The sequence below is a fragment of the Elephas maximus genome, chromosome 16 (assembly GCF_024166365.1).
Source record: "Elephas maximus indicus isolate mEleMax1 chromosome 16, mEleMax1 primary haplotype, whole genome shotgun sequence".
NCBI classification, from domain to species: Eukaryota; Metazoa; Chordata; class Mammalia; order Proboscidea; family Elephantidae; genus Elephas; species Elephas maximus.
The window spans coordinates 13224081-13241497 of NC_064834.1; the positions used below are offsets into that span (position 1 = coordinate 13224081).

The 17417-nt window shown below is 35.8% G+C and overlaps 1 protein-coding gene across 3 annotated transcripts in view; it reads right to left on the reverse strand.

The window, feature by feature from the left end:
- ADK (adenosine kinase) overlaps window positions 1-17417 on the reverse strand; it is a 567694-nt gene that overhangs the window by 383618 nt on the left and 166659 nt on the right. For all 3 annotated transcript variants that reach the window (XM_049855646.1, XM_049855647.1, XM_049855648.1), the window contains one exon: window positions 11267-11345. In XM_049855646.1, coding sequence (XP_049711603.1) covers window positions 11267-11345 — 79 coding nt within the window. The remainder of the gene's footprint in view (window positions 1-11266; window positions 11346-17417) is intronic.

Consider the following 17417-nt stretch of genomic DNA (forward strand, 5'->3'; position numbering starts at 1 on the left):
TCCTGGGTAAGCTTTAAACAACTTGATGGTTTCACATATTTGCCTGGTAATTAACAAGATATGAGTTGATTGATATTTCATGGGTAATTAAGGATTGACTGATTGCTGGTCTGGTGAGGGAAGCCACACCTTGTAACTGATGAGGATCGGGATATATAAATGGCTGAAATTCAGAGGTTTAGAGAGGCCTCTAGATTGAGCGTGAGATGCTGGCTAAGAGCTGGGCTGGCAGAGAAGCAGAGCCACATGGGAGCTGAGTGGTCCCAAAGCTGCTGCTACACTAGCTACGAGCTGAGCCAGTTAGCAGCAGAGACACTGACAGCAGAGAGGCCTGATGGCAGATAGCAACTAAGAGAGCTGAGCAAGCTGCTACATGGCTGTGAGCTGGGCCAGTCAGCAGTGCAGAGGCCAATGGCAGAGAGGATTGACAGTAAAGGGCAGCTAACAGAGCGGAGCAAGCTGCTACAATGCTTGTGAGCTGGGGCAGTTAGCAGCAGTAGAGGCTGACAGTGGACAGCTGGAGGCAGAGAGGCTCGACAGCAGAGAGGCCTGACAGCAGATAGCATCTAACAGAGCTGAGTAAGCTGCTACACTGGCTATGAACTGGGCCAGTTTGCGATGGAGAGGCTGACCAGTTGGGAGACAACTGAGATTCACCCCTTAGAGACCTAAAGGAAATAGTCAATAATTGACAGTTCCTGCTTTAAAAAAAAAAAAAAATCACATCACTGACTACATGATCAGTAACTGTAATCTTTCACCTTTAGTAAAATTTTCTTCAGGGTAGGATTAAATCTGTATGTTTTGGGAAGGGAAAATAATCCAATTTTAATAACTTAAAGAAGTGTTCTATATACTTTAAAGTTTAAAAAATGTTTCATCCTTTAAGGCACATGAGACATTTATATAAATTCTTCACAAAACCATTAATTTTCAGTTTCCCAATATTTTTTAATACCTCAAATATTTCAGACGTTAACGTCTGGTGTTACTTATGTTAGTCTACCTGAAAAGCATTTCACTTGATTTTTAATATGAGAGTAGGTGACAATTGCTACATAAAGCACAAATCCATAGAAGTCAATAAATATGTACAGATTACTATTCTTAAAAACATAAAAAAGTAATCTGATCTATTTAATCTGATTACTGTAACTATTCATATTTGCATAAATGATAAGCCATCTTCATAAAGGACTGTAATTGGTATTGCTTTTACAAAATCAAATCTCTTTAACCTTCTCTCATCATTATGTCAGATCTCCAATTCTAAAATTCTGATCAGTTTTCATAGTTTTCTCTGTTACATGTTGTCAAATCACCATATAAATACAGAGATACTAAAAGACAAACCTGTTGCTGTCAAGCTGATTCTGGCTCATAGAGACCCTATAGTACACAGTAGAACTATCCCCATAGAATTTCCAAAGCCGTAAATCTTTACGGAAGCAGACTGTCACATCTTTCTCCCGTGGAGTGACTGGTGGGTTCAAACTGCCGAACTGTTGGTTAGCAGATGAGCACTTAACCATTGCACCACCAAGGCTCCTACTAAAAGACAAGGTTCTTTAATTTAATTACACACCACCCACAATCCACCTGCTATTCCTACCAAGAATAGAGTTTCTCAGTGCACAGCTAACATCCAGCAATCCAACCAGTCTTCTCTCCCCTTTTTTAAAAAGTTCACTGCAGAGTAGCTAATTCTCAGCATGATGGGGTGGAGAGTGATAGTACCAAGTGAGGCCTATGAAAACCAGGCCAAGGACAGTACCACTACATAGCAGATTGTGAATGCTTTATAAGGAAGCAGAGAAGAATGAGAAAGGGACTATCCTAGGCTTCCTTTGGCCACTTCATTTTACCTCACCACCATCCATGTATATACACACATTTACTTATTGGTAGGGCCAGACATAACCAGAGTTTAATTTTAAGACCAAAAAAAAAGCCACCTTGGCCTACTTTACATTTGCAAATATTTCAAATTCCATTAACAGAAGATCAGATCTTTCATTTCATAATGATATAAAGGTTAAATAGGTACAGGTTTAAAGAAAGCTTATAAATCAATGTGAATACATTCTCCTGAAGGTAAAGAAGTAAAATTAGAAAATAGGAAGTCACTGACTCTAAAAGGTGGAGAACAATGCCTCTGGGCGAAAACGAGAGACAAGAAATGGGGGACAGGTATTGTGAGCCTTTGGTCATTCCTAAGCCAGCAACGTAGGAGTCCCTGGGTGGTGCAAATGTTAAGTGCTCAACTACTAGCCAAAAGGTTGGAGGTTTGAACCCCCCTAGAGGTGCCTCAGAAGACGGGCCTATCCGAAAGGTCACAGACTTGAAAAAACCTTCACATGTGGGGTCTCCATGAGCTGGAATCATGGATGGGAGCTAACAATAACAAGCTGTAATGCACGGGGGCAGTGGTGGTTCAGTGGTAAAATTCTCATCTTCCATGCGGAAGACCTGGGTCGGCAGATCTGGGTTCAATTTCCGGCAAATCCACCTCAAGCACAGCCACCACCCATTTGTCACTGGAGGCCTGCATGTTGCTATGATGCTGACCAGGTTTCACTGGAGCTTCCAGACTAAGACAGACTGGCGATCTACTTCTGAAAAATCAACCAATAAAAACCAAATGGAATACAACAGTCCAATTCCATAAGAACCAATCTATTGACCAGTTTGAGGCCTCATTGTTCTATTTCTGAGGGAATTAGATTTGAGATAAATAGTTGTAAAGGACGGAATGCCTGGTATATTTTATTGCTTTTAAATACATTCTCATCAAATCGCTGGAATTACGATGTAGCTCAATTCAATTAACGTAAAATGTCTACCACATAAATTTCTCATAATGTAATAGTAATAGCTATAATTTATTTAGCTCTTATTATGTATAAGTACTGGGCTAAGTGTTTTGTTCATATTATGGCATTGAATTCTAACAACAATATTGAGGTAGGTACTGTCAGGAAAAATTGTGAAAGATTTTTAAATGGACCAAGAAGATTTGAGTGTCCTCAGTGGAAACCTATGCATGAGTTAGCGCATACCCTCCTGGATTATCCAATTCTATGGAATTTACATCTTTCAACATCTTTGAGCTATATTGTGAGTCTATAAATTGTAGATTAATGATAGCAATAATTCTTATCTACAGAAAAATAAACTCTGAGCCATACATGGATAATTGAATCCCTGTTCCCCTGCTGCACAAACAAGTCAGTTTTGTATTTTTATTTACTTAATTATTTTTAGGAAGGGAAAATATTTTAAAAGCTTTATTTGAAATAAAGCATACCAAAGATTTATTTGTACATTACACCAAGAGCTGATTATATTGCAGCTTTATTTCCTTATTATTAATATGTTTTCTAGGTTTTGTATCTATTATTAAATTCATCTCATGGACTGTGTATGTCTCTCTCTCTGCTCTTGAATTCTCCAATAAAAAGGCTGTAACAGCTTACTACTTTACTCATTATAGTTAATGAGTTAAAATCTTTGGCATGTACATTTTAAATCTATGAGAGTCATGATTTTATTATTTTGGAAAAAATTACCTTATAAAAGTATCCTATAAAATAAAGATTATACCCATTTTAAAGAAGACAAAACTGAAGCTTGAAGAGGTTAAGTGACTTACCCTAGTTTACACTTGCCCAGCTTTACCTAATCCAGAGCATATCTTCTCTGTCCCCAAGTGCTTTGCTAAGAGACAATTTAGAGTACTTGGCTTTTAACTTTGTTATCTAAAATACAATACCTCACCATCAAAGTTATTGAGAACACAGAAGCTTCTAGAAAAGCTTTTCTTTTAAAAGCATGACAGCTGAGAGTACCACCATATACTTTAATTGGAAAAGACCATGCTCCTCCAACCAAACAAATCACACTTTTATACCTTTTTTCAGAAAAATCTGACTTCATTTTTCAGTTCAAATAAATGAATATATCAACCACGAGACAAAAAAAAAAAAAAAAATTTTTTTTTTAACTTTGTAAATTCTAAGATAGAATGATAAGAAATGGAATTTTGGCAAGAATTTTATCACCTGGATGAAATTAGGCCCTGTCGATTCCCATATTTCTTACCTATGCTCTGTTGCTTTGCTCTGAGGTAGGATAAATATAATCTCTATTTGTCCTCTGTTTAATGTCATATGCTGTGACAATGTGCCACATTAAGAGCAACGACAGTAGAGGTATACTTATCTTTTATAAAGTAGATAATTGTAAAGCCTGTGTAGATTTATAATAGATGACCTCAAACCAGAACCCTAACAATTGAGACAAAACTAAAAGCATGTTTTACTAATAGTGGTAATACAATAATGTCTTAATATGAAGTATAAAATAATGTATAAAGGCAAAAAAAAAAGCATGGAAAAAAAGAGAAATACTGATTTTACTTCACATTAAAGAATCTGACACTTAGAAAAATGTCACAAACATTAAAAATAGAAATTAGGACAACAAAACGCTGCTTTCTCAGCTTATTTTAGCCATGAAAATCTCTCACGATCTAATTCAATAAGGAAAAAGATCCCTAAAGCAGGGAGGTGTTAATTCATATTTAAAGTTTTTAAAAACTGAAAGGAAAAATTGATTTGAATAATCATTTTGTAAGATCCATGTTGCTTGAAATTATTCATTTATCTTAAAGCTGGCGGTAGCAGGCACCTCATTTGTAACGACAGAGAGGTTTGAGAAGGCTATGTTGCATCACCTTCTGCCACATCCTCCTCTGATGTTTACAAATACAGGTGCACTATTGACAGGTCTACAACTGCACCAGGTGTAAGGCATTAGAGCGAAGAATTCGCTTTGATCACTTCAATGTCATTTCTACTTTTTAGATCTGAGCAGTCTAGACTGCTCTCAGATTCCCAGAGGTACGCCTAGTAAAAAGCCTTTTTACTAGTTTTACTTTCTAACTAGTTATTCCAGGTGAAATAAGGTCTCAAAAAGAGATAATCAGAAATAATTTTTTAATACAGAAAACCCATAGATTAACTGTACAAAAAAAATAAATCTACAGAAGAAAAGCAACGTGAGGCTTTTCACTTTTATCTATTATAACTTCTAAATAATACTTCAACGACGATACTATGACTCACCTGTAAACGCTAAATGGTTCTTAAGAATACCAGCTTTACAATTTCTTACACTTTGGTTCAACATGTTTCTATTTTATTTGAACATAATTATTTAAACTTATCTTTTAAAAATGTTTCTAGGAAACCATCATACTTAGGATTTAGGAAAGCTTTAAAACATAATTCTGAAAATGGATTCATTACATGATATTTTATACCAAGAGGCAATTAAAAACATCTCCCAGGTCAATCCTCCCACAAAAACATAAACAGACTGTAATTTAGGAACTTCTCTAAAAAATTAAAAATGAAAATTTGTTTAAAATTTTACTATAAGTTAAATATAAATATGGAGCTTATCTAAAAATGGGAGAGATGAGAAATTGGAAGGCTGAAACAAGTCTAAGATCCAAAATCCTGGTTAAAAATCATAAGACCTGAGTATTCAAGAAGAGATCAAGCTTAAGGATTATATGAAGAAAAAAATCAAATCCATTACTGATGGTTTTAGATATATGATTAAGGAAGAATATCTTTACTTAGAAGCACAGTGCCATCTCTACTTCCCAAAGAGAAATGGAAAAGAGAGGGGTATTAGATAAAGAACACACACAAATTTAGTAGTTTCTAGGAAATGATTTTCACTACAACAAAGAAAGAAGTGTTATTTTACTTTGAAGAGCTTCACTTTGAGAGAAGAAAATGTTTCATGTAGAAAAACAGCAGTTATCAAAGTAATAGAAAAATGCTTACTCTTTACTATTGAATAGTCATAAAAATCCATATAGTCTCAACAGAGAGAAGAAATAATTGACTCTAATGATCTGCTTATATTTCAGCTAACAAAGGATAAAAAGGCATTTAAAATATCTGACAAGATGCCTAGAATACACACAAAAGCGACAAAGAAATTTTTTTGTTTTATAAATCTAGGACATTAGAAACAAATAAATCAATTTGTAGAAAGTATAAATACAAGTGAACTTACATAACAGAAAACAATATCAGAATACTTCATGTGGCTGATCCTAGGCTTCCAAAAAATTCAATAAGTCAGATAAATGCATAAATCCTCAAGGAACAGAGTAAGATTGAGCATCACAGAGAACTGTTGCCCCAAAGAAGCATGAAAGGAGTTAATTAACTCAGTCCTCGATTGTCTCTCACAGCCTCCAATCTTCCTAAATAAAAACCTACTATACGAAGTGGTTCCGGTGGTTCAGTGGGTAAGCGTTCTGCTGCTAACCACACGGGCGGCAGTTAGGATCCACCGGCTGCTCCTAGGAAATCCTACGGGGCCGTTCTACTCTGTCCTATAGGGTCACTACAAGTCAGAATCAACTTGAGGGCAGTGGGTTTTTATAAGAAGTGGAGAGGGACCCACACATCTATAGTCAACTCATTTTTGACAAAGGTGTTAAGCCCATTTGATGTGGAAAGAAAAGTCGTTTCAATAAATAGTGCTAGGAAAACTGGATTTCCATATGCAGAAAAATGAAACAGGATACTACATGCTTCACACAATATACGAAAACGAATACAAAATGGATGAAGGGCCTACCTGTGAAAACTAAAACCATAGAATTCTTAGAAGAAAATGCAGGGGCAATGCTGTTGAGCCTAGATTTTAACAATGGGTTAACTAAAATAATAAAAGCACAAACAGCAAAAGACAAAATAAATAAATGGGACCTCACAAAAATTAAAAACGTATGTTCATCAAAAGACTTTAGCAAAAAAGTAAAAAGATAAGCTACAGACTGGGAGAATATCTTTGGAAATCATATATCCAATAAAAATCTAATAACCAAAATGTATATAAGTAAAAACTGCAAAATCCAGAACTCTTGAAAGGCAAAACCTGTCAGAGAAGGAAAACTCAAATATTTCCCACTAAACAGAAAGCGATAGAAAAGTAGTGACTGCACTGTGTCAAAGGCAGAAAACTGGTAAAACCCAGAAAAACAAGGTAGTCCAGTCGATTTCCAGCTCTCACAAGTTTCACTGTATAAAACTTTGACAACTTAACAAAATGACAAATAACCCAATCATAGAATGGACAAGGAATTGAATAGACATTTCACCAAAGATGACATTCGAATGGCCATCAAACAAATGAAAAGGTGCTCAACGTCATTAGCCACCAGAGAGATGCAAATAAAACCACTTTGTGATACCATTTCACTCGCACTAGCATGGCTGAAATAAAAGTAATAATAATAAGAAAACAGAAAATTACAAATGTTGGCCAGGGTGGGAAGAAATTAGAACCCTTATCCACTGCTGGTGAGAATGCAAAATAGTACAGCTATTGCAGAAAACAGTGTGGCAGTTTCTAAAAAAAACTAAGAATAGAACTACCCATGACCCAGCAATTCCACTCCTAAGTATATACCGAAAAGACTTGAAAGCAAAGACTCAAACAGATACTTGCACACCTATGGTCATTGCAGCACAATTCACAATAATCAAAAGATGGAAGCAACCTAAATGCCCATTGACAGACAAATTGATAAACAAAATGTGGTACATGCGTACAATGAAATACTACTCAGCCAGTAAGAGAAATGAAATCTTAACGCATGCTACAACACGGACAGAGCTTGAAGACATTATGCTGAGAGAAATAAGTCAATCACGAAAGTGACCTCACTTATATAAGAAGACAAAAACAGGCAAATGTATAGAGACAAATGTTTCTTGGTGGCTATCAAACAATCCAATTAAAAAATGGTCAAAGGACATAAACAGACACTTCACTGAAAACGACATTCAAGTGGCCAACAAACACATGCCCCTGTCATTAGCCATTAGAGAGATACAAATCAAAACTACAAAGACATATCATCTCACCATAGCAGGGATGGAGGGAGGGAGAGAGGAAGGAAGAAAAAGAAAGGAAGGAAGGGAGGGAGGGAGAGAGAGAGAAAAAAAGAGACAGAGAAAGAGAGCAAGAGAGAGAGAGAAAGAAAGAGAGAAAGAAAAAGAAAGAAATGCCGGCAAGGATGTGGGGAGACTGAAACCCTTATCCGTTGCTGATAGGATTGTAAAATGGTACATGTATGTGTATGGTACATATTCATATATATAATAAAGCACATAAGGGGCACAGTTATGGATACTTCCTAGACATAACCAAACACCTTGCGGGACTGGATTATTTAATTTGAAAGCTTAGGACCATAGTATCATGGGACAACTCGGTCAACTGGCATAAAATAGTTCATAAAGTTTATGTTCTACATCCTAATTTGGCGAGTAGTATCTGGGGTCTTAAAAGCTTGTGAGTGGCCATCTAAGATACAACTGTTGGTCTCTACTGACCTAGAGCAAACAAGAAAGAAACCAAAGACTCAAAGAAGAAACTAGTCTGCAGGGCTAACAGCCTACACGAACCACAGCTTCATCTATCCTGAGACCAGAACTAAATGACACCTGGCTATTACTACCGACCGTTCTGACCAGGGACACAATAGATGGTCCCAGACAGAATGGGAGAAGAATGTAGAACAAAACTCAAATTATTTAAAAAGGCCATCCTTACGACTGGAAGATACTAGAGGAACCTCCAAGACTATCGCCCTGAGATAGCCTTTAAATTATATTCTGAAACCACACCCAGAGATCACCTTACAGCTAAATAATAGATTGGCACATAAAATAAATGACACCCGTGAGTACTGTTCTCCTGTACAAAATCATTTGTATGAAACCAAATGGTCACCATCTACCCTAAAGCAAAGATGAGAAGGTAAAGGGCCATAGGAGGGAAGAGACGGTTGATTAATGGAAATGAAACCATCAGAACAGAAATAATGAGAATGTTAACACATTGAGACAAATGTAACCAATGTCACTGAACAATACATATAAAAATTCTTAAAATGAACCTAATTTGCTGTGTAAACTTTTACCAAAAATACAATAAAATTACTAAAAAGGAAGAAAAAAAGAATCCTGATCAAAAGGGGGGAAATGCAGAATAGAATTTCAAATTCTCATGGAATCCAAGCTTTCTTGAGCCATTGAGGCTGGATGAACCCTAAAACGATTGCACTGAGATAATCTTAAGCCCTTAAACCAAAAATATCCCTGAAATTTTCTTAAAAACAAACAATAGTTTAGCTTAACTAGTAAATAACATCTGCCTTAAGCATTGTGCTATTTTAAGATCTATCTTTATGAGATCAAATTGGTAAAAGTTCTGCTGTATAGATTCTCAGCAACTACAAAAAATAAAAAAACAAAAAGTGGAGCAGGTATGTGAAACACTACTCAAAATCTTCAAAGTAGAGAAAAGTCAAAACTCAAGATGTCTACAGAGAATAGATAAAATTTTTAAGAAGAGCAATTTGAGCTTACCAGTTAGAACACCTGGGTTCTGCTTCTGCTTCGCTTTCTTTACCCTCCATGGGATTTTGTCTATCTCATTTAATCAGAATCCTTATCATTAAAATGGAGACACATCTGCTTGTCTGCCTCATAGCTGTCTGGGAATCACATGATGGAGAGAATATTCAACAGTATGGCATAAGGACTGGGAAGAGGTAATATAAATGAGAGAAGTCAGTCTGGTTTAAGAAACCAGTGAGGAGAAAGAAAACAACGGACTCTTGACCTTTATGTAGGGTAACCTACTTTATAAAGAGCCAATCCAGGACACAGCCATTCCAGACGAAAAAATACATGATAACGTAATATATAAGACATAATTATAGCTGTTATTACTATAACATAAAAATATGAAAAATGGATATTTATTTGAAATTATATATTATTCTGTATTATTTACTTCTGTTACATAAATTTTTTTTTTTTTTAATGAACAAGACTCGTTAGTAGTGACAATTACTGTATTTTTATACAAACAACATGCGTCTTCTATGTTTCTTTGCCAACCTCTCCTTCTCCCTATAAGGTATTTTCAGAAACACTTCTACACCATTTTTTTTTTTACAGATTGCTGTAAAAAAAAATCAGCATAGTTTACTTAATGACATGTTTCTGTCCTATGAAATAAGAAAGAATATTTTGACTCCGTTTCCTTTTCCAATAATATTTCTTTGAACTGACTAAAGCTGTTATGATAGTCTCTTCTTTTATGTAGTGGTAAAACTATCCAACATGATGACATTAAGTTAAATATCCTCTCAAGAGAAATGTCTGAGCATAGAATACTCAGATTTTACTAACCATCAACAGCAAGTATTTACATGTGCAGCAATTAGTTTCTAGCTCTACAAAAATATCCATCTACCTCACATCTAAAGGCTTTTTTTGGTATTCCAGCTGTTTGTCAATTATGTTCTTTGAATCCATAAATTCATCATCTAGGCTACCCACGTCTAAAATGCCCATCATTTTAAAACACTCTGAAGTACATCAGATGTCATCACAAGTTAAAGCTTTCTTGCTAAGAGAAATGATTTTAAAGCATTCAAGTAGTTTGAATTGATGAAGTAAAAGATGGATTCCAAGTAAGTTACTGTTTTAGTAAAGAAAAAGGTATGTATTATCTATCTATACGTAATAGAGGAGAACTTGCAGTATCTTGTGATAGGAATGTCCTTTCTAATCACCACATGATATGCAGAAGCTATTTTAATTATATACATATATATACACACACATATATGGTCAGGAATTTTGACACAGTAAAAGACACTTTAAGCAGAAGTGAACTACAAGTAACAAACAAGAAACTAGTACTTTCAATTTATAGAATAAAAAGAGATACTACAATAAAATATGAAGAATTATAATCATATCAATAGCATAAATTATAAACTATAAAATGGTCAAAGGATATGACAAGAAAGAAATGTAAGTGAACAACAAACGTGGAAAGATACCAGCAATCAAAGAAAAACCAATTAAAATAAGAGTATTTTAAAATGTTAATTTTTTTTTTTAAGTAAATACTCGCCAGCCTCAGAAACAGTATAGGGAGTCACACTCTCTCAAAACACTATTGGTGTTTATGTATAACTATTACAAAGCAAGTATTAAAACACTGAAAAACAACAACAACAAAAACACCAGTTCCCAATCAACGTTAAACTATCCAACAAAATACAGATGGGAGCAATTACGTCCAATGACCAAAAGTCTGAAACCATTTCGAATCCATTTCTTTGTAACTTTTAAAATAATTAACTAACCTGAGCCACTTTAATTGAATTCTGGGTAGAGCCACCAGCATGATACTCGACATTGAATTTTTTTACAAGTTCATCAAACCTATAAGGAAATCACAGCAAAAAAAAAAAAAAAAGTACGTTAGGATTTGTCAGATGTCACAATACAAATTTAGATTAGAAGTGTATTAAATCACATTAGTGGAATTTTTGAATTACATAATTATGCTGAATTAAATGAACTTTTTTTTAAATAAAATATTGCATGACAAAGAAGTCTGTTAAATTTCCGTACGTAAATATTTCTGTAAATGCACACCTAACAGAATTTAGAATGTATATGCTGTCCATAATTAACCACTAAACAGAAGGTAAAAATAAAAATTGATAAATTATTACTTATAAGCAATGCATATTTTCCTATATTAAGTGTTATCTCTAGAATTTCTATAAACATGTATTATTCAAATACGTTTAAAATAACTTCAGCTATCGTAAAGACTAATGGTTGATAACTTAAAGAATGGCAAACTACACTGAGTCATCCTGCTAGGCAAACTGCTGACTCTCCTAATGGTGTAATTTCTTTATCTTCCAAATAAAGGGCCTGAAAGTGATGATCTAAAGCACTGAGGCTTCATTACTTTTGGCATCTGGTAAGAGCTACAGAACTGCTCTTCAGAAAAATGCATATATTCACTACACATGAAATTTTACATACAAGCTCATCCACGTACACCCCCTCCACACACACACACACCCAGCCACAAATAATTCTCAAATCAGATGTCACTTATTAATCTGGATCACCGTATAACACCGCCTGCTGCATGTCTCTAACATGTTAGACGTTGTGGGAGACATCCAGGCGGTATAGGTATGTATCTTAATTTCAAAGGATTTACAAAGTTTTGGGTGGCAAAAAGATGAATACATTTGAAAAAGTAGAGAAAGTTATAAAATCAAGTTATCAAATAACACAACCCGTGCGGCGCGGACAGTAAGCGCTAGAGGAGTTCAAAAAAGAAAGAGCCCGGGATGTGTGTCCACAGTATGCAAGGAAGTACTTTAAGTCTGGAAAAGTATTTTTAAAACTTTTAAAGTACGCAGTAGAGCCCCCTTTTTGCAAACTAAACATTTCACAGAACCTCAAAATGCATTTTTAAAAAATACATAAATGATTAGATTGGGAATAGGGACAACAGGGTTCTACCCACTCCCACACCTCAAACTGATTTTGGATTCCTTGTATGGAAGCTGGAGATGCCAATAAACACACTTAGCAAACTTGTCTAGATTATATCATTAATAATACTAATATAATGATAACAAGAGAGAAGGCAAGGTGTATGAGCACAGATAAAGAGAGGCAGGTATAGTTGTGGCAGAGGAAGTTTAGGAGACGTTCTCTTCTAATTATTTCTCTGAACTAGGTTATCAGCTAAGAGTGATGTTGGAGATTGGAGGGGAAAAAAAGGAGAGTGAATGAACAAAGTAAATATAAAGTAAATGATTGCTAGGCTTATCTGAGGTCCCTCCTCTTTTGAAAGCCAATTCCCCCAAAGGTTTTGAAACCTATCTACAGTGGGTTGAATGATGGTCCCCAAAAAGGTGTGTTTCCTATAATCTGTTAACGTGACCACATTTCAAAAGATGGGTCTTTGCAAATGTAAGTTAAGGATCTTGAGATGACAGCATCCTGGGCTATCCAGGTGGGCCCTAAATCCAGTAACAAATGTCCTTGTAAGAGGTAGAAGAGAAGAAGAGATAAGCAGAACGCCATGTAAAGGTGGAATCGGAAGGTATGCAGCCACAAATCAAGGATTGCCAACAGTCACCAGAAACTGCGAGGCAAGGAAGGAATCTTTCCTAGAGCCCCCAGAGGAAGCATGGCACTGCTGATACCTTGACTTCAGACTTAAACCTTCTCCAGAACTCTGAGAGAATCAATTTCTGTTGTTGTAAACCACCCAGATTGTGGTCATTTGTTATAGCAGTCCTAGGAAACTAATCCACCATCCTTTCTCATTTTCTCAAGGACCTCTTAAGTTTAGTCTTCTCTTTTATCACCAATTTCTCCCATCAAATAACTAAGAGTTATTTAACACTGTGGGAAGAATTAATGGGTCAGAATTTGTTACAGATACTAAAACCACAGTGAACCAATTCTAATGTATTACTAAGAACTTTGGAAAGTGTAAAGGAAGGTGTAGAATGAAAATACCTGACTTTCTACTTTGGAAAGCATACAGCACACTGATCAAAAGCTTAGACTCTAGAATCTAACTATAAATTGGAATCCTCACTGTAACACTGTCTGACCTTGGCCATGTTATTTATTCCTTCTGAGTTTCAGCTTCCTCATCATAATAGTAGCCCACACCTTATAAAATTGCGGGGAGGATTAAATAAGCTGACAATTTGAACAAAATGTTTAAAACAAAAAGTGGCATATAGTAAATACTCAATGAATATTAAGCATGGAACCTAAAACTGGGTATGGAACCTAAAAAACTGGGAAATACTGAAGCAGGTTTCTTTGCTTCACCCTATCTCAGTCTTGTAATATGCAGATACACACCGTGAAAAACCAAGATGGAGATAGGGTACACACATTTCCTGAGCATGTCTGATCATGTAAATAAACCTCTTTCTCTAGGGCATCTGGAAACCCTGGTGGCGTAGTGGTTAAGTGCTACGGCTGCTAACCAAAAGGTGGGCAGTTTGAATCCACCAGGCGCTCCTTGGAAACTCTACCAGGCAGTTCTACTCTGTCCTATAGGGTCGTTTTGAGTCGGAATTGATTCAACAGCAGTGGGTCTGGTTTGGTTTCTAGAGCATCTAGCAAAGCTAATGTTCTTTTTAAACCACATTGATCTAGAACCATATTGATCCAGTGAGATAGCTACTAGCCACATGTAGCTATTAGCATTCAGACTTAAATGAATAAAAATTAAATAAAGTAAAAATTCAATTTGTTAGTCACATATTTCACGAATCAAAAAAAAAATGGAAAATAACAAATATTGGAGAGGCTGCAGGGAGACTGGACTCTTATGCACTGCTAGTGGGACTGCAAAATGGTACAACCGTTTTGGAATATGATATGGAGCTTCCTTAAAAAAGCCAGAAATAGAAATACCATGTGATCCAGCAACCCCACTCCTAGGAATATATCCTAGAGAAATAAAAGCCGTCACATAAATAGACATGTGCAACCCATGTTCACTGCAGCATTGTTCACAATAGCAAAAAGATGCCAACAACCTAGATGCCCATCAAGAGATGAATGGACAAATACGGTACATATACACAATGGAATACTACGCAACGATAAAGAACAATGTTGACTCTACAAAGCATCTCACAACATGGATGAATGCCTGGAGGGCATTATGTTGAGTGAAATAAGTCAATCACAAAAGGACATATATTGTATGAGACCACACTATAAAAAGTCATGAAAAGGTATACATGCAAAAAGAAACAATCTTTGATGGTTACGAAGGAGGGGAGGGGCAGGAGAGAAAAAAACTGGACAAAAGTTAAGTGATAACTTTGGTGAAGGTGAGACAGTACACAATACTGGGGAAGCCAGCACAACCTGTCCAAGGCAAGGTCATGGAAGCTCCACAGACACATCCAAACTCCCTGAGGGACCAAATCACTGGGCTGAGGACTCTGGGGAGCATGGTCTCTAGGAACATACTAGCTCAAATGGCATAACATAGTTTATAAAGAAAATGTTCTACATTCTACTTCAGTGAGTAGCATCTGGGGCCTTAAAACCTTGTGAGCGGTCATCTGAGATACTCCACTGGTCTCACCCTGTCTGGAGCAAAGGAGAAAGAAGAAAACCAAAGATGCTAGAGAAAGATTAGTCTCACTGATCTAGTGGACCACAACTACCACAGACTGAATCCAGCACAACTAGATGCTATCCCGCTACCATCATCAACTGCTCTCACAGGGATCACAATAGAGGGTCCCAGACAGAGCTGGAGATAAATGGAGAACAAAATTCTATAACTCATTTGGAAAAAAAAAAACAACTTACTGGTCTGACAGACTGGAGAAACCCTGAGACTAGGGCCCCCAGACACCCTTACAGCTCAGTAAAGAAGTCACCCTTGAGGTTCACCCTTCAGCCAAAGATTAGACAGGCCCATAAAACAAAACAAGACTAAGTGGGCCCACCAGCCCAGGGGCAAGGACAAGGCAAGAAGAGAACATTCCCACCATCACGAAAAAATTCTATTGGACAGTGCTGGGAGGATTCAATAACAATTATAAAGAAAACAACAGAGTAAGCATAATCATTTTTAAACCTGAAACAGACTTAGTAGATTCACCCTAATTTAACAAAAGGGGTGGGGGGAAATGGGGCATAAGGTGCTTCAGTAGATTGCCAAAGGTCATACATAGCAAACTGATGATTCAAAATTAGAATCCCTTTCTTAGAATCATTTAATGTAAAAACACAGAAACCAGTAAACATTTCTTCTCATTGTAGGCAACTAAGAGAGCTTTCTATAAAAGAAAACAAAATTTTGCTTACTAATGTTACTCTGGGAATCAATTCAAGAGGTGTAAGAATTATAGGACCTTCCACTTTAACATGAATAATGAGGCATATGTTCACTTCCTATTTCAAATCCTCTGAAATGTCAAAAAATACGTTTGATATATACAAATGAACAAAAGTGTAACAGTACTGCAAAGCAAGGAAAGATGCCACAGACAGACCACAAATTTGAGAAATAAATTCTGTCTGTATAAATAGATTAATTCTGTCTCTGTATTTTTGCCTATTCTGGACATTTCACATAAATGAAATCATACAATATGTGGCCTTTTGTGACTAAATTCTTTGACTTAGGATAATATTTTCCAGGTTTACACTACACTAAACAGTAGTTTATTCCTTTTTATGGCTAAATAATATGTCATTGTATGGATATACACTTTATCCATTCACTAGTGGGTGAGCATTTGGGTTGTTTCCACCTTTTGGCGATTATGAACAATGCTGCTATGAAGAATGTTTATCCACAAGATTCAGTACAGGCATATATTTTCATTTCTCTTGGGTATACATCACAAAGTGGAACTTCTGGGTCAAATGGGAACTCTATTAACATTTGAGCAACTGCCAGATTGTTTTCCAGAACGGCTGCACCATTTTATATTCCCACCAGCAGTGTATGAAGATTCCAAATTCCCCATATCCTCACTAACACTTGTTATTATATACTTTTTTTAGTAGAGTCATCTTAAAACCAAAACCAAACCCATTGCCATTGAGCAGATTCCTATTCATAGCAACCCTGTAAGAATTAATTAAAGCCATCCTACCCAGGCGTGAAGTGGTATATCACTGTCATTTTGATTTAAATTCCCCTATATATGGCTAGTGAAGTTCAACATCTTTTCATGTGCTTATCATCCATTTGCACATCTTTCTTGGAAAAATATCTACTCAGGTCATTCACCCATTTTTTAATTGAGTTATTTATTACTGATTTATAAGAATTCTTTCTACATTATAGATACAAATCCCTTATCAGATATATGATTTGCAAGTATTTTTGCCTGTTCTATGGGTCATCTTTTGACTTTCATCATAGAGTCCTTTGAAGCACAAAAGTTTTAAATTGGATGATGTCCAATTTATTTTTCCTTTTGTTGCTTATACTTCTGGTATCATATCTAATAATTCATTGCCAAATTCAAAGTCTCAAAAATTTACCCTCATGTTTTCTTCCGAAAATTTTATAGTTTTGGCCTTACATTTAGGTATTTTATCTAGTTCGAGTTAATTTTTTTATATACTGGCTCAACTTAATTTTTTTTTTTTTTTTTTTGCCTATGGCTATCCAGTTGTCCCAGCAACATTTATAGAAGACTATTCTTTCCCCATTTATTTGTCTTGGCAATCTTTTCAAAAATCGATTGACCATAAATATGGGTTTACTCCTGGACTCTCAAATCTCTTCCACTGGTCTATAACAGCAATAATATATCTACCTTTATGCCAATAACACTCATCATAGATGCTTTGTAGTAAGTTTTGAAATCGAAAAATATGAGTCCTCCAACTTTGTTCTTCTTTTCCAAGAGTGTTTTCACTATTCTGAGACCCTAGAGTTTCCATAAGAATCTTAAGATCAGCTTT